At 40.4% G+C, this 21,649-nt stretch overlaps 1 protein-coding gene across 1 annotated transcript in view; it reads left to right on the top strand.

Annotated features, from left to right (window-relative positions):
• Positions 1 to 5,966: 5,966 nt before the first annotated feature.
• The window catches only part of LOC306945904 (transmembrane protease serine 11E-like), a gene marked incomplete at both ends in the record, with an annotated part of 37,117 nt that continues 21,434 nt past the window's right edge, over positions 5,967 to 21,649 (top strand). The window contains 3 exons of the mRNA XM_079534767.1: positions 5,967 to 6,130; positions 12,727 to 12,848; positions 13,569 to 13,687. Of these exons, the coding sequence (XP_079390893.1) occupies positions 5,967 to 6,130; positions 12,727 to 12,848; positions 13,569 to 13,687 (405 nt within the window). The remainder of the gene's footprint in view (positions 6,131 to 12,726; positions 12,849 to 13,568; positions 13,688 to 21,649) is intronic.

Here is a 21,649-nt window from a genome sequence, read left to right as displayed (position 1 = left end):
ATCTCATCCTTACCCAGTGGACAGACCATCACCCAAATGACAGGCTGGTACTAAGAAACCATCCATCCTGCACTAGAGGATGATAGAAAGATAAGAAATACTTCTTTTCAACACTATAACAGATGGCCAGAAGAAGTTATAGACTCCCCATCTTTGAAGACATTAATTAACACAGTTGGACATAATCCTGAGCAACCTGATCTGGCTGGATTTGAGCTAAGAGGCTTGGGTAGTACTGTCTCAGACAAGCTGTCTGCCCTGATGGTTCCAGTGACAGCTAAGTGCTCTAGTGCTCTAAGTGCGCTAAACAACCTGTGGACAACTGACACCTGGCCATCTTCATGCTGATGGCCAGTACTTTCTTTGGATGTAGTACCCAGGGCTGTTGTCTTCAGCTTATCTGGCAGTATTACCACTAATACAGTAACCAATGAAAGTAGTAGAGCATGGAGAGGAAAACAAGCTATCCTGTGCCAAATAGGTAGAGAGAGGGTTACCCAAGTGTGAGCTCTCACTTAAGGACACCAAACCTACAGTATTCCAAACTGGGACCCAAATTTTGCTACAGAGCAGTCCTGCTCAAAAGCATGCAGAGTTTTTCTTCCTAGTTACTCAGCCTTTAAAGTCTGACTGGAAGGGGAGCCAGAATTGAAAAGTCCATAAGATAGAGGTCTTGGGCTTGATACTCATTATGTTCCAGCATTAGTATGAGAAGCCTCAAAGACCACGTGGCTATTCACAAGAACCGCACTTCAAGTCTTGCATGCTGCTGCAAAGTAAATTGGGACAGAAAATAACTGTGACAGAAGGAGTTTCAAAAAGGCAAGTTGCAGCTTGGCTTTCAGGAGGCAAGTTAGCTGCTAAGAACTAATATGAAATCATATCATTATATCATGTCATAGAATGGCCTGGGTTGAAAAGGACCTCAAAGATCATCTAGTTTCAACTCCTCTGCTACAGACAGGGTCACCAACCACTAGACCAGGCTGCCCAGAGCCGCCTCCAGCCTGGCCTTGAATGCCTCCAGAGATGGGGCATCTACAACCTGCATCTGAGCAACTTGTTCCAGTGTGTCACCACACTGTTTGGAAAAAAATCCTCCTAATATCTAACCTAAACCTCCCCTGTCTTATTTTAATCCCATCCCCTCTTGTCCTATTACTATCACCCATGTAAACAGTCATTCCCTCTCCTGTTTATATACTTCTGTCAAGTACTGGAAAGCCATTATGAGGTCTCCCTGGAGCCTTCAGATCTAAGCTAGCCATTTTATGGAAACATAGAGCCATAAGAAAGTCTTGTTTGGGGTGTTTTGTCTCCTGCAGAGAAGACATAAAATAGAATGGTTCAGCTAGAAAGGACCTTCCAAGATCTTCTAGTCCAACTGCTTGGCCACTTCAGGATTAGCCAAAAGTTAAAGCATATTACTGAGGGCATCATCCAAATGCTTCTTCAGTATTGACAGGTATGGGCTATCAGGCTGCGTCAGTGGTCCCAGAAAGTCTTTCTGCTGTGTGAAATGATACTGTTCGTTTAATTTGTGCAGTACCTGTAAGGTGATAGTGAATTTATTTTTATCTTAATGTACCTCATTTTATTTTATTTTTTTTTAGCCCTGATCCAACCATATAAAGACCTCACATTTCTTTGGAGATGCTCTGCATCTTGACTATGAGCAGAGGATTTGTGCAGTGACTAGACATTGTGGATTCTTAGCCCGATTGCTAGGTAACCCTGGGAACAAAATGTGGGCTGGCCTGTTTCGTTGTACCAAGTAGCAGTTCTGGCTGAGCAGCTGCAGAAGACAGGTACATATGTGTTACCTTTTTGTCTTGAATGGGGTGACAGGCTATGAATTCTTTCTTAATGATAATGGAAGTGGGGGACTTCTGTTGTCTAAGGGCGTTGCCAGTATTCTGGGCTGGCCTTTCTGGCTGCAATGCAGACGGGTGTAGCAGTTTCTGTTGTATGGCACGGAAAAAGGGACTGTTTGGAAACCAACCAGGGCAGGATCTAGCATACCTGAGAGCTTGAGGCCATTGCTATAACATCTTAGAGCTTCTGCACACTTAGTATCTCAAAGCTGTATGGGCACGTAATAAAATTTGGCCTCAAGTGACTTTTCATGGCTCAAGATAAAGTACTTGGCTTATCTCCCAGCCCTGACACTTGCTCTAGAGAATCATTCCATCCCTCTAATGGAAATTACATGTTTGTTTTTTCTGCTTATCAGTTACTAAAAGTCTTGGCTGGGAATTTCAGGTGCCAACAAAAGGATGGGACAATAAGTTGTTTTTATGTTTCAGAAGGGGAAAGGAATATAGCGTGTCTCTAGCTGAAGTTAAGAAGTATAAAGAGATTTTGAAAGCCAAATGCTAGATTCCTTTATATTTTCAGGAGGAGAGGGACCTGAAGCTACAACTGAGCTGTTAAGATGAGCTGATGGAAAATGAGTTGGTGTCTCCTAGGGAAGAATTTTAGTGAAGCAGGTCTATTTGTTCTTACCAGGTACTTACAAAAAATGTAGTAATTTAGGTTGGAAGAGACATTCAAAGGTAATTGTCTGCTTGAAGCAGGTCTAATTATTTCAAGTTGATCAGTGCCATGTGCTTTAACAGTGTTTCTGTCAGTTCTGTTAAATATTGCTGGCAGGAATATTCACTTCTCACTTTGAAAATAATGCCTGAATGCCTGTGATCTGAAATTCATGGCCCGGCTGAATAACTGGTAGACAATTATGTAAAATATCTTTGCTTATGAATTCCAAAGATGTTATTGCTTTGGGACTGGCCAATGGCCTTCTGTCAAGGCGTTTTCCATCTCAACAGTCATGCAGCCTATGTGAGCATGCAAACATAAACCAAGACAGCTTATTATTAGCATTCTTAGGCAAGCAGACTGTCTGACTGGCTGGGCTGACTTTGCAGGGTTAAATGGAAGGTATTGTTATTACATCTTTTTGCACTTTCATTCACCAAATCCTGTGCGCCCACATTGTCTCATTTCCACCCTATACTTTGTTAGCTAGTTTCTCTGTTACTTCCCTAGTATCAACCAAAAAGCTACTGCCTGTGTTTGCTGAATAACTCCCTAATACCAAGCACTTTGTAATTTGCTAATTTATTATGAAGAAATTTGTTCCTTAATGATTGTCTTTTCTTGGCCTGTGTCCTGTTGTTCTCGTGGGACAAGTATGTGTAAACAGCTTCTGTATGTTCTGACATAGGCAAGTGTATGTCTTTATTTTTCACTGTTCAAAAAAAAAAAAAAAAGCCATCTATTTTAATGATTAGGCAGATCACAAAATATTCATTGATCCTAACGAAACCAAGTCACGTTTCTGGAATATCTCTGTTCATGCTCTGGAGTAAAAACAGGAAAGTCTGTCCTTTTGAGGAGAGCTTTAGAAATTAATAGATGTACATGTATTTGTTTTCCAAGTCCCTTGCTGTAGTTCTACCTCTTGAAACCCTTGTCAGCTTGGTGTTCTTCTAATGAATACTCTTTCTTCAGGAGATCTCACTGCAAAACCTAAGATCTCGAGTAATTTTTGCTTTCAGCTCTAGCTCTTTGCTAAAATAAAATTCTGCTGGGATTTTTTTTTTAACCTGATCCAGGTGGGTAGAGTTGGCCTTTGCTCTTCTGGGAACATCGGGGAAATTTCTGTGCATTGTACGCTGTCAATAGTTCAAGGCTGTGCTTGGCCTAGGGTACACAGGGCCCATTATTAGTGGTCTTGAAATACTAATTATCCTGGTTGCAGCTGAAACAGAGGTGATTTTCTTCATAGCATCTGGTATGATGCTATGTTTTGGTTTAGGAGAATAACGCACCGATATTTTAGTTGTTGCTGTAAGCTGTGCTGCACAGAGCCAAGGATGTTTTAGCTTCTTGTCCTGCCCTGCCAGCAAGGAGTCTGGGGGGGGCACAAAGAGCTGGTAAGGGAAGAGAATCAGGACAACTGACCCAGACTGGCCAAAGGGATGTTCCACACCATATGACATCATGTGAAAAAACTATAATATCGTGGGGAGTTGGCCAGAGGAGCAGCCGGCTTGGGAACTGTCTGGGCATCAGCTGGTATGCAATTGCATCGTGCATTACTTCTTTTGTAAATAAATACACACACATAAAAGTATAATTACTACTATTTCTCCCTTTCTTTTCCATCTTAATAAATAGTTTTTATCTGAAACTCTGAGTTCTACTTTTTTTTTTCTGGTTCTCCCCATTCTAGTGGGAAAGGGGGGAGTAAGCAAAAGGCTGTGTGATGCTCGGTTGCCTGCTGAGTAAAACCACAACACTAATGAAGAAGTTAATGTTACTAACCCACTAGCAGTGCTTCTTTTATCTCTGTGTGCGGACCTCTGTGCACAGCCTCAGCTTGACCATTCTGGGAAGAAATAGCTACGTGCTTCTTTGGCTTATATCCCAAGCTTAATTAAGCCTTTTATATTTTACAAGGATGTGTTTTTTGTAAGAATGAAATAATTTGTGATCATAAGGTTAAAAAACATAAGCAAAAGGATTTAAACATACTTTGAATAATCTCTGAATTCAATTGGTTGGTAAGGATGGAATGCTGGAGTTCCTGTGGATGTGCATGTGTGTTCTGGGTGGAGCAAGAAGTTCCTTTAACCAACTTAAACTTAGTTTACTTTAACTTACTTTTCTTCGTAAGCTTTCTTTGGATTTTATTGCTCTTGAAGAAAATTATGGTATTGGGTGGGAAGTAAAAGGGAAGGTCAGCAGGAGAATATTAGTATTTGAGACAGCTAACTGTGTATTTGGTCACTAAAGCTTTGTGTAAGGTGGGTAACTGCAGCAGTATTTTTTCTACAGGGAGCCAAGAAGTCAAAAAAAAAAAAAAAAAAAAAAGCAATTTTGATCCAAGCAATGGAAAGAGTCAGAAAAACAGGAGATACTGTGCAGCAGCAGTGTACAGCTTTCACCATTATCCTAGAAGTAGACTGTCTGAAGAACATGTTCTTCATATTGCGTTGAAGTGCCTGTGAGTGGATGTTTTTGGGGAAAGAGGGGACTAGATAGAGCAAGGTGGAAATTTACTCCTATCGTTTTTTACCCCAATGTTACTCAGGTTTTTGTAAGTTAAGAGTTCCCACCAAAATGACTGAAATCTCGATAGGTTATTGGAAAGCCAAACACTTCAAACTTTATAGCAAAAATCCAAGTGCATCAGAGGCTGGAATCAAGGAGTTTGGTCTTTGATCATCTTCCTCTTTAGTCTGGGTATTTATTCAGATGTGAGGACAGAATCCCTCACCAGGGAACATCTACTTTTCTCCCTTCCAGCTGGCTCTGAAGAGCCATGTTTGTGCTGGAAGAAGGGAATTCCAGGGAGATTGGTGGCCCTTTTCACAGAGTAAGCATTTTCCACAGGCGGGGTTATGCCAACCATTAAATGACTAATGTATAATTAGGAGGCTGGATACTTATAGTTGTCATGTCCCTGGTGCCAGGGGAGACCAGGACGACTGTGAAGGAGTGAGCATCAAGGGAGGTTAGGCTTGGTTGACCAAGCCATTTATGTCTGTATTTGTTTTTCTGTTCAGCTTTTGTGTTGGCAATCTCAAGAGGCAAGTAATTTAGCAGTGTAGACAGTGCGGTGGCTCTCCCTTATGGCTTTTACAGTGAGTGTATGGTAGAAGGTGCTGCCAGCCAGAAGGCCTGCTGTAAAGACACAAGTTGGACAGAAAGGGAGTGATAGGAAAGGGAAATTTAACACACTTCCTGTTCTGCTGTGGTGAAGAACAAGTCTTCTTGCCTGGGCCGGTTTATCTGCTCTGTCCATCTCTGCCTGGGGAATTCTTTGATGCTGAGCTGATCAGAAGGTTAGAGTCTCCTTATCGACTCCATGCTTACCTCTGTTTGTTTTTATTCCAAAGTTTGCTCTCTTATTTTGCAATAACCCACAGGGTGCTGGGTGTTGCGCCAGCTGTGCCTCAATGAAGGATCTTCATTCAACGCCTTTCCCTTCTCGTCACACCAGTCAATGCGACTCCTGCATTTTCCAGCAGCATTCACTACGCAGTCCAGACTTTAGTCAAGCCCTCGTTGGAGGACAGAAGGGCTACCAGACCTACCGGGATCTACCATGGGATCTTCAAAAGTAGGTGGTGTGTTTTAACTCAGTAGGTTTGATTTAGAGGTGCAGTGGAGGTAGAGGGATGTTGCTTATGAGAGAACTTAAGAAGTGAAGGACGTAAACAGATCTAAAAAAGATGTTGTTTGCTTTTTCTTGTCTGCTTTTAAACCTCCTTGGATCTCTGCCCACCTTCATCCTTTTAGAGGTAGAGGGCATCATGGATCTATCCAACATGTACAACCTGAAAGGGTGTGATAGAGGAAGGCTAAACAGTAAGTTGCAGACTGAAGGGAAGACTTTGGAGACTATTTTGCATGAAAAGAATAATGTATGGTTGGGGTGAGAAATGCAGAGGGGAATCCTTTCTTAGCATGGCCAGGAGCACAAAGATTTGCTTTCTGTTTAGAAGGGTGATGTGACAGCTTAGGTTGAAGCTTATCTTTCCCTCCCTATAATTGTCTTCTCCTGCCCCCATCGGGATATTATTGAAATGATGAAGAATTCAGTAAGCTCTTTTGTGTCAAAAGCAAATTTTAATAATATGATTTGGGATAACCATACCTTTTGATCAGGTCTAGTTGCAGTATTATTCTCCCGTCCATATAAAGGTCCCACGTTAAATCAGCAAAGGCAGCATAGCTGCGTAAGGAGAGAATACCTTGTGGGTTTTCATTCTTCCAGGTTGTCCTTAGAGTTTTTAAGGAAAAAGCCATGATTCCTGGGTATAGTGACCAGGTGTTTTCTATTTTAAAGGATTTTAAACAGAGATGTTGGATGTTCTTAGTCTTGTTTTATTGTAACTCAAAGACATTTCTGGAAAGTTCTGTGTACTTTAAAAAAAAAAAAAAAAAAATCCAGCTGTAATACTGTTTTCAATCAGAGCGCATCCAAACATATATGTTCAGTAGGCCACCTGGCATTTGTTCTTTCTGCTTAATGCTCTGGCTCCTGGATTTAAGTGACAATAGGAGATACTCAGCTTCCCTTGAATTAGCCAGTCCTCCCAAAAAAAGTGTTGTTTTTTTTTTTTCCAGCACCCTTATGATTTGGCTGGATGGCTGAATTTTTCTGTATGATTGCTTATGGCCACAATATTCTCACTGCCTTTACGTTGAGCGAAAGGCTGTGGACGATTGCAAGATACTTTTATTTTTCCAACCTCAGTATTAAAAAAACAAACACAAAACAAGACATAATTTCTGGATTTATTGAAATAGCAACATTATTTCTGGACTGACAAAAGTTATTCTTTCTGTCCATTTGTTTTGTTGGGTTTTTTTGTTTGGGTTTTTTTCCTATGAAGAATAATGTTTTGTTATAGTGTTGACTTTACTAGGAGGAGGCTGAGTTCAGCTTTTGACTCTGATCCTTAGTGGGACCCTGACCCAAAGACCTTGCATCTGGCTCAGCATCCATGCCTTTAAAGCTGTGCTGCCTGACAGTGAGGAAAGCAATCCCCATCAGTTGTGAATACCTGTTTGTGCATGTTACCTAAAGAGGGAAAAATAAGTGAGAATACTCTACCTAGCAGAAATGAAAAGTTGTTCCTTTTTCTAGTTAGATGGAAGTCTAATTGCTATATCTTTTTTTGTATCAACAGTGGTGTAAATAATTTTAATAACAGTTTGTTGGAGAGTAGTTAAAGAAGATTTAAGTCCATTTTGGTTGTCTCTTAGTAAGAAAAGGATTTAGTTGTTTAAATAGTTCTTTAGATTATTGTAAAATCTTAAGTATGTGGGGGAAATCTGTGGTGGATAACTATATATTTACATATTTGGAGAAGGAATAAGACTGCCTGGTCTTAATCAGAGACCTAGTGTAGCCTGTTAAATGTCCAGATCTTTGTTGGCCAGGGATATAGATCTGTGTGTGCAACTGTGAAACTTGCTCTTTGAGTGCATCACGCTGTACCCTAGTCTCTAACAAGAGACTAACTTTATCCAGTTCCAGGATGCCTCTTTTTACAGCAGTTTGAGCTAAGCTGGAACGTGTGCTCTATAAGATCCTTCAGGAAGCGAAGCTACTAAGGAAACAGGATGGAGTGGACAGCCTTGTTGGTCTTGTCCCTCCTCTGCTTTGCTGTGCCCTGTGGTCTATGGAGCAGTGACCTACCTCAACTTCCTTGTGAAGATCTTGTGGACAGACAAGATGAGGTGCACAGTAGCTACTGTTGTATATGTTAGTCTAAAAGTGAATATGTAGGTGGAAATGCAGTGCCACTTGCACCAATTTGTCATTTAGTAGGTGGGCAAAGTAAGTATAAATTACAGACTGCTGAGGTGTAGCAGGAAATGAATACCAGCCCTGGTGCAAGGACAGTCATGGTGCATTGGCATTAATGGGAGTTAAGCTTGATTACTGCAGGAGGCAGATATTTCTGCATGGTGTCAAACAGAAACTTCTTTATTTGTCTGCCCCAGTCTAGTTTCTGATTCCAGAAAATCATAGTGAAATTCTGATACGTACCACACCTGATTTGATACCAGGAGAATTATTAGTTTGTTTTTCCTTCCCACACACTCATTTTCTGAGCTTTTCAAATAGCAAAACAGAATGACAAAGAAGTTATCCCTGAGTCTTAAAATCTCATCATCTTCATTAACTGAGCAAGACTCAGTATAGTATCAATTGCATTTCTGGTCTCTGCTGTTCATACGAGAGAGTGTTGCAAAAGTGCATCACTACTAACTTTTTCATAGCTCATGATAGTGCATTTTGGGTCAGCTGAAACCTTTAAATTAAGGCATTCTATTTCCATCACATACTCTGTCCATTTCTGTATTTCTTATTACAGAGATCTTTGTTCTGAATGAAGTCTTGTTATCACAAAGCTTGGGATGGTTTAGTTTGACTTCTGATACCACAGTCTGACAACTTCATGTGGTCTGTGGACAGATTTGATGATAACAGGAAGAGATTTCATACAGAAATGAATGTAGGAGTTGCTGAATTCCTCTGTCATTGGAGGACTGCCCTTCACTCATTTGCACCCCCTGGCTATGAAACCTCTGATTTCAGCAGCATTTGTCCTGCAAAGAAACTTATCCATATGTTCACTGTTCAGTGAAAAAATTTTGCCAGATCATTACATCTTACTGTTTAACTACTCAGCCCGTCAATTGTTGATGAACTATAAAGTGGACAAATTTATTATTCAGCATGGAATTATTCAGCAAACCATAGGGAAATCTGAATGCTTTGGGCCAAACTCTCTGTGGATATAAGCTGTCACATGCACACAAACTGTAACAAAGGAGAAAGGCTGGTCTGTTATATCAGACTTGTGGAACTCTTCAGGAGCTGATGTATGTACAGCTCTTCTACTGTGGTATTCCGTACACCCAGTAAACAGATTAAGATGCTGTCACTGTCCTATTATGTGTGCATTCATGTAGCACCATTATTGCTAGTGCTGATGAAATGCTTTTTATCAGTTTTTCTCATAGCACCTTAAATAAGAATGAAATACTGCCCATTTTAAAACCATAGGGATCGGCTTAAACTGTCATCTTTTATAGCATAAAAAACAAAGGACATTCGATAACCCACTAGAAAACATCTCTCATAGGTAACAAGTTCTCCCAAAACTGCCTCACCTATATTAAGTGGTTATCTTGAGATGTGTTTATCAAACATCTGCTTATCTGAGGAAATTCAGCTTAGAGGTTTCATGAATTAAGTGAAGTCGTGTGGATGAGGAAGATTACATATGTGAGTAACTGCTCCAGATGAGGATTTCTGTTTGCTAAATGGAACTTGGAACTTTGAAAGGAATAAATTAAGAATAAGGGTTTTAAAAAACCATATACTATTTGCAAAAGAATTCTGAAAGTTTATAATACATTACATGGTGTTGTCTATATAACTGCATCCCAGCCAAGTTACTTCTGGTCTGATACCATTCTTTCTTTTATACAACGGGCAGTTACTCTTTACACTCATCTGCGGTGTGAAGCTGGCATTCAGCCTTTTAAATGGGTTTCTCAAACCCAGCATTTTGGCTTGGGGCTATGCCAGTATGATTATAGCTGAAAGACCTTCTGAGTGCTTTTCCTTCTGTTCAGCTTAAGGAGGAGAATTTCTTTTCAAAATGAAACTGTCTAAGATAAGATAATGAGTCTGAGCTGGTTGTGTCAAGTTAGTTGTGGGGTTGCGGGTAGGTTTGTCGTTGGGTTTTTTTCAACCTAGTCTCACTTCAGACATGGCAGAAACATTTGCAAAGCACGTTGTCGTAAATGCATAGGAAGAAATATGTTACTTTGGATTGCTTGTTGGAGCAACAGGGGAAAAATAAAACACGATAAATTAAAACTGAACTCACCACTGACTTAGTGATTCAACCCAAGAGCTACTGCTAACTCTACTAGAGCTTTGAGACTTCTCATATAATAAGCTGATAATAAGTCCTATTAGATACTGAATTAATGTGACCTATTCATAAAGGTTGCCTTGGCCAATGAATATGCCCTATGGAAATCAGACTCCAAGCACCATAGTGGTGAGCAAGCATTAGAAGCTTGGTTAAGTAACTTTGGCATTAAATTTTAAATAAACACAGGTAGTAAAAACAATAGTATTAGAGATGGGAAGATATGGGTCTTAGATTTTTTTAAAATCAATTTTCTGACCAAAATGCTTACAAACTCTCTTTTCAAACTATTTAAATGATCTCATTTCCTATTTACTTTCTAATAACCAAGATCATTGTCTGCTAGAAAGGAAAACCAGTTTATAAAGAAGTTAGGGGCAGTTTCCTATAATTTCTTGTATCTGAGTCTGAACACTTGTGAGTTGATCTGTCAAGGAGTGTGTGGCTTAATAAAAAAGGTAACATGAGACATGAGGAAAAAATGCAAAAGGAGACTGAGCAGCCAAAGCCTCAATGACTATCACAGAAAGTTAGTATATTGAAATATTTCTTGAATTTTCTTGTTAATGAGCTGAAGTCCTGACCATTTATACGTACATGTTTCTCATTTCCGCGGTTGGTGTAAAAGCAGTTTCTTTTTGGTAGGCTCAGAAATAAAATTGGAGCTGCTTATCACCAAATTCTTAATAGAACTGTTTACTTTTGGTCTTTTTTTTTTTTCTGCTGTGTATTCACAAATGCACTTTAAAGGAAACCAGTCAAAATGAGAGTTTAATTAATAAGCTGTCCTAGAGGTTAGGAGAAGTGAAGGGAATGCTAGACAGGAAAGCCAGGGAACATCAGAAGTGATATGAGTGACAAATGAGAGCAAGCTTCCATTTTTCACTCAAGCAAATATCACGTTCAGTCTGAATCAGATGTTTTCCAAGCAACATTAAAGTAGTTAGGGCTTTAAAAAGAAATGACAATGAAGTGCCAGAACCTACTTCTGATGTACAGTGCACAACATGCCTGCTGACTTTGTCAGGATGCCGCTGCAGCAGATCCTCGCAAAGATTTTCAATTTTAGTGCATTTAAACTTAAGGTTCATAGATGTTCCAGAGGCAAGCTGTATTTACTTGATTATGAATGTGAGAACTTCTGCAGTACCCTCAGGATTGAGTCCCCACAGCCTTGTTTCCCAGATGTACTCTGAGCTGAAGGTATGAACATTAGCACCTGAGGTGGCTGGCTCTAGTAGCAATGACTCTTAGCCAAAAACCCTTCCTTCCTGTTCTGTATTTTGTAATGGCTGATAACATCATTGAAAATATGGCTTAAGATGTCTCTGGGTTCATGGCTGTAGGCAAAATTTGCTCTGATAACCTTTTGGGGGCAGTTAGTTTAAGAGAGTCTAAATCTCATACTGACCTACTGACTATTGACTTGCTATGTGTTAATTTGGATTAACACCTTTGTAATTAAGAGCACAGCAGAGAAAAGTACCTGGCAAGGCTTTTTACATGCGTTCTGTTGTCCACTCACTATCTCTGCCCTTCCCTGTCATTTCATCCATTCGGGTGAATGTACTTAGAACCATGCTAGTCTTTGCTTATAGATTTAGCCTGAGTAAAAAGGAAGGACAAGCAATCTCTCCAAAATCTGTTTCTATTTTTTCTGTTGTTACTGTTGTCCAGTCCTACTTTGCAGGAAAAAAAAAGACTGAACACTTTGGATAATGCATATATACATACTGTACAAATAATGGGATGCTTTTTAATGAGTTTGTTGCACGAAGAACTTCTGGGAGCAAAGGTGTTGTAATAACCAGCTTGTTTAACTTACTGAAAGCTGCTTACATTGCTCCGCAAGCATTCACTTAGCTGAAAAATGAACATAGCAGTTTATTCTTAGTAATTTTCAGTCAGAAATCACATTAAAAAATTCTTACTGGGACTCATATGTAAATGAGCCCTTAAAAAAAGAAGAAGAAAAAGAAAAGTAAAAATCAAAGTCTACGCCAGGATTCTGTGACTGGCAAATCTCAGCATCTACTTCAAAATAGTCTTAAGTCATGGTTTCATTTTTAAAGATGTTGGATAAGAACTCAGTACTGCTGGGAAGAATCAACTGATGTTAAGGGAGAAAACTTTTGCATCTTTTTTTTTTTTTTTTTTTTTAAAATTAAAAAATACCTCTTAGAAATCTTCTCTTTTTTTTTTTCTTTTTTCTTTTTTCTTTTTCTTTTTTTCTTTTTTCTTTTTTTTCCAGAATACATCAACCATCCATCAAAATAAGACATCTCGAACCGTGGAAAATTGCTCTAATTGTTATTGGAACAGCATTGGCAGCAGCCATCACCATTGGTCTCCTAGTTTATTTTCTGGCATATGGTAAGATTTACAGAACTTACCACTGTTCTATTCCTGTCTTTAGTGCATCTCCTTTGTGCTTGGGCACATAATGCTGAGATTTTGTTTTTCATCAGTCCACTGCATTGTCTGGAGCTCTTTCCATCCTCATTTAGCATCTTTGCAGATCTCTTCTCAGGAGCATTTCCTGCTATGCAGTGTGCTTAGGGCTGTGGTTTCTGTTACCTTTCACTTGCTTTCACTCCTTTTACATCTTCCTCTTGATCTACTTCTGGATGAGGTCAACACATGAGTCTTCTTGCCTTTGTTAAGCAAGTGACAGCTGAACCTTCCACTCAATTCTATCTGTGCTGTTTCCCCATTCTCTTGCCCTGATCTCCAGTAACTGCATCCCAGTGTTCAGTGTTGTGTGGACGTGCAGGCCAGGAAGGAGCGTAGCTGACCAGCAGGAAGCTACTTGTGATCTTGTGCGCATTGAGCCCAACGTGCTGCTCGATGGCCACAAAAGTAACTGCTGGAGAAACTGGGTTTTCTTTTTTGTCACTGCTTGGCATAGATTGCCCAGCAGAACTGAGTTCTTGTTCCTGGGTTCCTAGCTTTTAGAAGTTTTATTTGAATGGGTTGAGTACAAGTGAAGGATTATCCACTCTCCAGACATCTACTTAGTCACCCCCAGACTTTCTTCTAAGTTCATGGCTCTTGGTACACTGTGAGTATTGCCTGTTCCTCTTCTCTCTACAGATCAGAAGCTCTTCTATTACAGTGGCAACATAAAAATCACCAACATCCAGTACAGTAATGAATTGTCCAGACAGACCTCAGGAAGGTTTAGAGACCTGAGCGAGAGAGTTGAGAGACTGGTAAGTTGGTACTGTCAAGCCTTTCCTTTATTAAGGACTGTGTGATGATAGAAAAGCCTTAATGTGAACAGCCATCATTTAGACCACAAGTTTCCAGTATGCCCTAAAACCCTGGGTAGCAGACATGAGCAATAAGTAGCATTAAATTTGTGGTCATACTAGGCAGACTAAACAGTCCCCAAATAACTTGTTTTAGCACATCACCTCTCTTTGTCACTGCAGTGGTGAGGTAGGTATTGATAATATTCTGTGTCCTCTTACATCAATGATAATTTGTCCGTGCCTTCTCTTTCCCTGCCTTGAGCCTGAGTGCTGTATGCCCTTACACACATATGTACAGCACCAGGCACACAAGAGTCCAACCACTCGTGACAAAGTTCACCAGGCACCAAATCATTTCCCTTCTCCTTCCTCTTATATCCAGCTACCTGGCACCGCTTTCTGGCTTTTCTGCTGCCCCACTGTCTTGAAGGGAAGCATGCTTTTACACCCTCTCCTTAATTGGGGGTGGGGAACTCTATCTGTCAGACTGCTACTGGTGTTGAGAAAACAATACACATGCCTTTTTCCTGCTTCTTTGGTATGTTTTGTTGGGAAACCTTCCTACAAATAACAGAGGGTGCTCATATGGAAATAAATAGATTGCAATTTCCTTTCTTGTTTTCTCTTTGAGACGCTTCCCTACAGATGATAATTACAGAGTTCAGCTCTTTACAGCAATAAACATGTGATTGTGCTTGTATCTTTTTGTATTTCATTCATTAGAGTCTGATACATATCTTTTACCCCTGTTTAGCAACCTTGCACAGATACTCAGTTAATAAGACAATCAATGTTTTGCTTCCCACTATCATTTAATGTAGGGACATATCATTTATTCACAACACATTGTGAACATTGTATTGGAGAAGTAGGATTTGACAGTGCTAGCATCTCTTCCTAGCTCTTGGAGATCTTAGTCAAGTTGTCCTTTTTTTTTTTGTACTTATTTCCTTTCTGTCCCCTTTTACTACCAGTTACTCTATTGTATTTCACAAGATCTGCTTCTGGTGCATGTCTGTATGCACAGTCTTACATAAGCTGCGTTTATGCTACCACTTGACAGCTATTACCTAATAATTGCAGGCTTCTAACCTTCTGATAGGACCATGGAGAGGGAATGTTCTCCCTGAGCGAGGAGACACTGTGCCTTGCTGAGTTAGGAGGAAAGAAGGGGCTGAGAAGTCTTTGAGGAACAACGCTTGAGTAGAGTTGAATCCCTTTCTCCTGCTTCATTGTCACCTTTTTTTCCCCTTTTTTTAAATGTGACTCCTTCAGCAAAGAATCACTAATTTTAGCTAAGAAGCTCTTTCAGACAGTGTCCAGTACAGTCAGAATGTCCACTGAACCTGGCTATTAATTCAAGTACTTGAAAGAAGGTCAGTGCTTTAGAAACTGTCTCCTGTGTGTGCGCTGGGAACTTCTGATGGTAGTGACGATAAATACCAGTGCTGGTTGAGCAGTAAGAAACATGATTTCAGAGTACATTAATTCCAACAGATAAGCAAAACTATAACTATCATACAGGAGACAGTTGCCTTTCGTTAGTTCCTGTGACTTTTTTTTTTTACAAGTTGACTGTAATTCGGGCTTTAAGTTTTACCTTGCTCTCTCAAAGTTGGTGAGTTCTTTGCTTGATGAGACTGAGAATTGTCCATAAGGTTTGTTGTTTTTGTTGGTTTTTTTTTTTAGTGACTCCACACACTAATCAATAACAGTATGGTCCCCATGAATCTGTTTCTGTCAAAGCAAAACTCAGTGGTGATAAAAATCAAAGCAGTCTTCCTAGAGACAGAAATATCTTCTTGATTTCTTAGCAGACAGCTGCCTCAGAACACGTATGTTTTCATCATCATTGTTTTCACACCATCTTTCTAATAGAATGTAGATAGATGAGTTTAAATTTACCAAAACCCTCTGTAGTCCTACCCCAACTAAGTTCAGAGTTTTAGGTGCCCAATCCTTCCTGTCATCGTTAGTAGGAACAATACTTTAAGCCCATGTTGTGAAATAATGAGTCAATGCAGATAAATGTAGCATCTTTCACAATACTTCGTGTGCAGAGTGAACAGAAGTGAATCATCTCTGATAATCAAAAGCATTCAAATTACCTGAGTTAGTGCAACTCCCTGCTAGTGTTCCCTTCTCTGTTCCCTCCCTTATGAAGCCTCCTTTGTTCCCAGAAAAACCCTGAAAGGAACTCTTCTGAGTGTTGAAGTTTCTCCATGAAATAGGCTTTTCATCCCATTGATAGGTCATCCCGTGCCTTCCTTGGTACCTGCAGAAAACATCCTGGTGTTTGCTTTGATTTCCACAGCTGAATAGTAACACCCATTGTGTGACATTCCCAACTCTCTTATCTCATTGAAGGCGGGAGGGAGTGCAGGGAGATCATGCCAGAGAGCTGATGAAGCCAGTGTACCAGTCAACATCTCAGGGCTGACTGGAAAGTCTGGAAAATGGATTGTGGGGTGGAGCTGGGGGGACTGAGGAACAGATGATGAAAGCTGTCTGCTTCTTGCTTGGCTTCGTTTGAGTGGTTGTAAGGGTTCCCTTTGTGCTCTCTTTCAAGAGAAACGTGACTGAATGCTGCTGTGGAAAGAGACGTTCCAGTCTGCCAATCTCCTTGTTTTTCTGGATGGACCAGTCATTCTTCCCTTCCTAGCCTAAAATGCACTGTGCCGGACCCTTTGCTCTTGAACTGAATACAAAGGGAACATTTGCAGCCACTGTTTATTGCTTGAATAATTTGTGCACATATTAGATGCTACTATTTTCCTTCACTGTTGTACCCTCTGGTTTTCTCTAGTTCCTTTACCAGCTTGCTTTTTTTTTCTTCTCCCACAAAATCTATTCATTCTTTTTTAGATTTCCCAAGTGTTCCATGGAGGTCCTAACCACCATATTAGTAACACCATCTCAAGGGAGATATCCAAAGCCCTGCTCTAAGCTTTGCTTCTTTAACTAAGGATCCCCTGGCACCCCAAATTGCAGCCAGAGCTGAGACAGCCAGCTCTGTATGGATCCAAGTGACTGGGATGATCTTGGACAGCAGTGCCAACTGCCTTGTGTGCAGGGAGAAAGACGGAGGTTCCTTGTCTTTGCCCAGTGTGGAAAGCTGTCTTTGACACTAATGGAAAGAGTTGTGTGTTGAAGAGAAGTTGAAATGAGCACTTCATCAAGACCTTCTTGAAGACAATTGCTTCAGACAAAGGCAGGCGAATGTTTAACTGTGAGAGATTAATGGATACTAAGCAACTATGGCTTGTGTCCCCTTCAGTACACGGCTGGTTGCTCAACAGAGTAAATACCAGCCTTTACTCTGCTCACCAATGACTTGCAAATGTACCTATCTGCCCTTCTCATCACAACAATAACTTTCTGATTCTTTTTCCTAGATGTTGTAGGAAAAAGAGAGATGTCTATTTGTCTTTCAGACACTTTCCCCTCTTTGAGCACAGTTTACACCTTTTTCCTTTCCTGGGCACCTAGTATCCCCCTGCTGCCTACTTTTCTGGCCAGCCTTACTGTCTGGCTGCTTCTCCCTCCTCTAATCCACATGTCTGACTCCCTTTGTGGACTCTTGCATTAGGCACTGTACTCTCCCTTGCTTTTGAAGATCTGCCCTGACCACTGTCCCATATTCTCTCCTGCTCTTTTGTAAGCCAGGCTGTGGGCTGGGTGGCTAGATACTCCTCAGGTAGGAGTGTAGCATGGCTCCCTCCTTGACAAATTGGACTGCTGGGGGAGAGGCAAGGTGTTTTCCCTCCATGAGTACCTCAAGCCACAGAGTGAACTAACATGAGCTTCCCTGCCATCTTACCCTCCACAAGGTACCTGGGCTCTCCTTCTTCTCACCACCATCTAAAACCAACGTAAAACTTACTGTCTGGATCTGGGCAGAGGGATTGGAGCTGACTAGTCCTTTGCATCCTCAGTGGCACATTGCAGATTCTCAGCTGTTTTGGCACAAAATCACAGAATTGTAGGGGTTGGAAGGGACCTCCAGAGATCATAGAGCCCTACCCCTCTGCAAAGCAGGCTCCCTACAGCAGTCTGCACAGTAGGTATCCAGACAGGTCTTGAATACCCCTGAAGAAAGAGAATCCACAACCTCCCTGGACAGCCTGTTCCAGTGCTCTGTCACCTTTACTGTGAAAAAGTTCCTTCGCGTATTGGTGCAGAACTTCCTGTGTTTATGGCACATTTCAATTATGACCGAAGTACACCTCAGTTTTCCAGTCCATAGATGCCAATGTCTGTGCTGTACAAATAGGGAACTGAGCTGGAGAGTTGAAAGGCCAAATCCATATAAAGCTACTTCAAAACCCAAAGAGAGGTCCCTTAGAGACAGAAAAGAATTTTTTGAGACTTTACAGATGATCAGGAAATGACCCACCTGGTCCCTTTCTCCCACTGAGGTTTCATGTGTGAGTTTGTGTGGCCTTCTCTCTCAACTGTTGTGTAAATACTTAACACCTCTATGCTTTAACACCCAATAGCTTTATTTGGCAATTAGATTAGCCTTCAATGGGACGGTTCTCCTAACCAAAGGACTAGCTGTCTGCTTTATATTCAATTATAAACTTGATATAGTTCTTATTTGTGTTGTAAATAGCTTACTTTCACATCTGCATAGCCAAAGCTAGACATACTGACTATGCTTTTCATCTGAGAGAAATTCAGATAGAGCCTAACTTAGAAGTGTGACAGGGGAGTGGGTATATGAGACTCCTCTTGTACAAGACTTGGCTTTTTTTTTTACGGGTCAGACATGAGACAGGTCTTCCTAGAGAGTGAAACAGTATATCTGCAAGATAGAGAAATGTGAAACAGGTGCTTCAGAACCAAGAACTATCTGCAGAGTTGGTTGGAACTGTATACAAGGTGTTTCTGTCACACCTTCCACGTAGTGTTAAGGTACATATAGATACAAGACTCTACAGACGTGCACCAGAAGCAAGTGCTTTGCTTGATCAGTGCCTTATGTTCCTTGGGTCTAGAGGTCAGCTTGCTAAGAACAGAAATCTAAGCCAGCAGGTTTTTGAAACAGTCCTTTAAGACTGCATTTGCTCTGGGAGGCCAGGCTGTGAAGGCTGTAATGTCTAACACGCTGAACATGCCCTGAGAAATAGTGTGCTCAAGTTCAAGGGAGCCTAACTGAACTTCTCTTTTTAACAGCAAATTAAAGCAGTGGTCACTAAAGGTACCATGTAGCTCCATTTCCTTCTCATATTGTTTCCCTGCTTACTCCCTCTGTTTTTGTAAATCATACATTTTTCCCTCTCAGCCACTGAAACACAGAAGGAAAATGAAGACAGATTGGTTAGATCACAGAATAAGAAATTACGCTAGCTTCAGCAGCCAAATCTTTCCAAAGACTTTTCAGAGGAAGTGTCCTGCAGCACCAAAGTGAATTAAGTAAGAATGTTGCTGTTTGTAATAAGTTTCAAAAGAGATTTCGTAGTCTTTTTAAATATAACCCCAATGTCTTTATTTAAAATGAAGCATTCCTAGGCACAGTGAGAATATGCTCACTGAAGTATCTGCTTAGTACTGATAGAAGGTGCCAAGGTCAGAATTTCAACTGAAAGTTTTCCTTGTTATTTAAAAGTATGGCTGTTGTAGTAAAGACAGAAAAATGAAGCTTTCTAATGAATAATATTAGAGATTTTCTTATAATTCTAATACTCTCTTTTTCTCCAAAATAGCGTATGTTGAAAAAAGAAAACCATCCTTTTTTCTTCTTATGAAATATCTTTAAGGAGTACTGAGAGGAGCAGTCCTAAAATAAATGTAGAATATTTCACAACTTCTGTTTGAAAAGCTCATTTTAAGGGACTGCTTCCTACAGAAACAAAGTATTGTCCTTGGTCTGGCAGGATACGATAAGGGTGCCCTCTATGGGTGAGGGCTTTGTTTCCAAGGTTGAAAACAAAGCAGAAAGCAGCTTTCCTCGTTAATTCTGCCAAGTGGGAAACATGGCAGTGTGCCAGTAGGCAAGGTGACAGTTTGACAGCTTGTTTGTTTAGCTGTGGAATTAGAGGTTGAGGCTGAGCGCTGCAGGTGTGGTCTTAAAGACATAGGTGGAATGCTGTTGTGCTGAGAGAGGAAACAAACCTTCTCTTTTGGAATTCCCATTGAAATCAAAAGAAGACAACGACTGCCAGTAGAAGCATACACAATGTTGCTTTTGAAACTGAGAAGCTTTCTTTTTGTTGACTTGATTCCAGTTCTTGTTTTCACAGGAAAAGGAAAAAAAAAGGAAAACATGATGTTCTTGAGATGTTAGTGGGAGCTGATGCAGTGTAGTATGTGAAGCTGCAGCTGAATGGTCTTCATCATTTCTGTCAGTTTGAAATCTGTCTACCTCAGTAGCATGAATTTGCAAGATGAAGTGGTTACACTCATCAACAAACTGCCTAATATTTCTTTAAATTTAATCAGGGATACTTTAACTTCTTCATGCAATGTGATTTTTCTTAAGTTATACACATACAAACTAATTTTTCTTTGTTTTGCCCCCTCTCCCCCACCTTGGTTAATCGAGACAGAAGATCTAATAAGCATATACTGAGTTGCAAAATCATTACACCCTCCACTCTCCCCAAAAAAGTAACTCAAATTCAGATCCAGTATGTAGCAAGAAAAAAGGTATAAAATGAGCACAAGGAAAATGAATGTGAATGTGAGCTGGAAAAAGGAATTCAAAATGAAATAAAGGGCAGTTATTGATAGTGTGTGTGACTAAGGGTAGAATCTTATCTTAATTATAGACCTGTGATCCAGAATTACTGCATTGTTAGCTGATAATTAAATCAATGAAGTGATTAAAGATGTGAGCTGATATCACTGAGATCAAAATCTGACTGGTCAAGAAAGAGGTTGTTTAAAACACGGTGTTATCAAGAGGGAGAATTCAATTTCAGTACTTGTGTGATCAGCATCATTTGGGCAGTTGTAACCTGACTGCATGGCTATTGAGATATTCCAGATTTTCTAGAAGTAATCTTATCCTAAGATCTGTTTGCTCGTATATTTCTACTTCTTACATATTACTGTGGCTTAAAAAACAAAGGGGACAGAGTAATTTTTGTGGGAAAAGCCTACCTTTTGAGGGGCTGAAAAAAAAAAGCCCTTCTCTGTATTTATGCCTAGGTGGATTTTTCTCCAAATTTGTTTTTCTTCTGGAAAATCTCTTGTCCTAGTGGGCAAAATTTCTGTTGCAGTGTGAAAGTTTTGGGAAGATAATTATGGACAATTGAAAGGTGTGAGTACAGATGGGAATACTTACATGACCTTAATTCCAGTTGTTGCTATTACATGGCTGTAATGAAACTACTGCCATGGCATTCCTTTTAAATTGATTACACTAGAGATGAGTATGATCCTTCAAATCCTGATGTTATACCAGGTATTAGCTCTCTTAATTTCTTCCATCCCAGTTATTTCTCTGGCACCTATTGCCTTTAAGAACTGTTCAGCTGAGCTCATTTAAGTGCAAAGTCAGTGCTTACTTCTTAGCTTTTAGCAGCTGGCTAATTTAAACTCTGTGAAGAGTTTATGATGATGTTTGCAGGTGCATGGGATCACACTGTTCTTGCCTGCCATGCTGGGTATGACACACACTGTCTTTGTATGTGTGGTTTCTGATAGGAAAGTTTCAGATCTTCTGGTTTGCCAGAGGCCTGCGGATTAGTACACTCACTCTCCTTCAGGTCTGTTTTCTTCACCTCAGGCAAGCAGTGTGGCTGTAGGGTTGCCACTGCTGTGAGTAATAGGTATCTCTGTTTCTAAAGGGATTGTAATGTCTACGTCTTGATTGAGGACAGTGCCAGGTTCACCTTCTCTTGTAATCCCTTTTCATCCATCTTTTTCCTGCACTCTCTTCCTCTCATCTCTGGTTGGGCTCTCCACTAACCA

The sequence above is a fragment of the Tetrao urogallus genome (assembly GCF_951394365.1).
Source record: "Tetrao urogallus genome assembly, chromosome: 4".
Classification (NCBI taxonomy): Eukaryota; Metazoa; Chordata; class Aves; order Galliformes; family Phasianidae; genus Tetrao; species Tetrao urogallus.
Note: the sequence above shows the minus strand (reverse complement) of the source record. Positions and strands in the feature narration are given on the sequence as shown.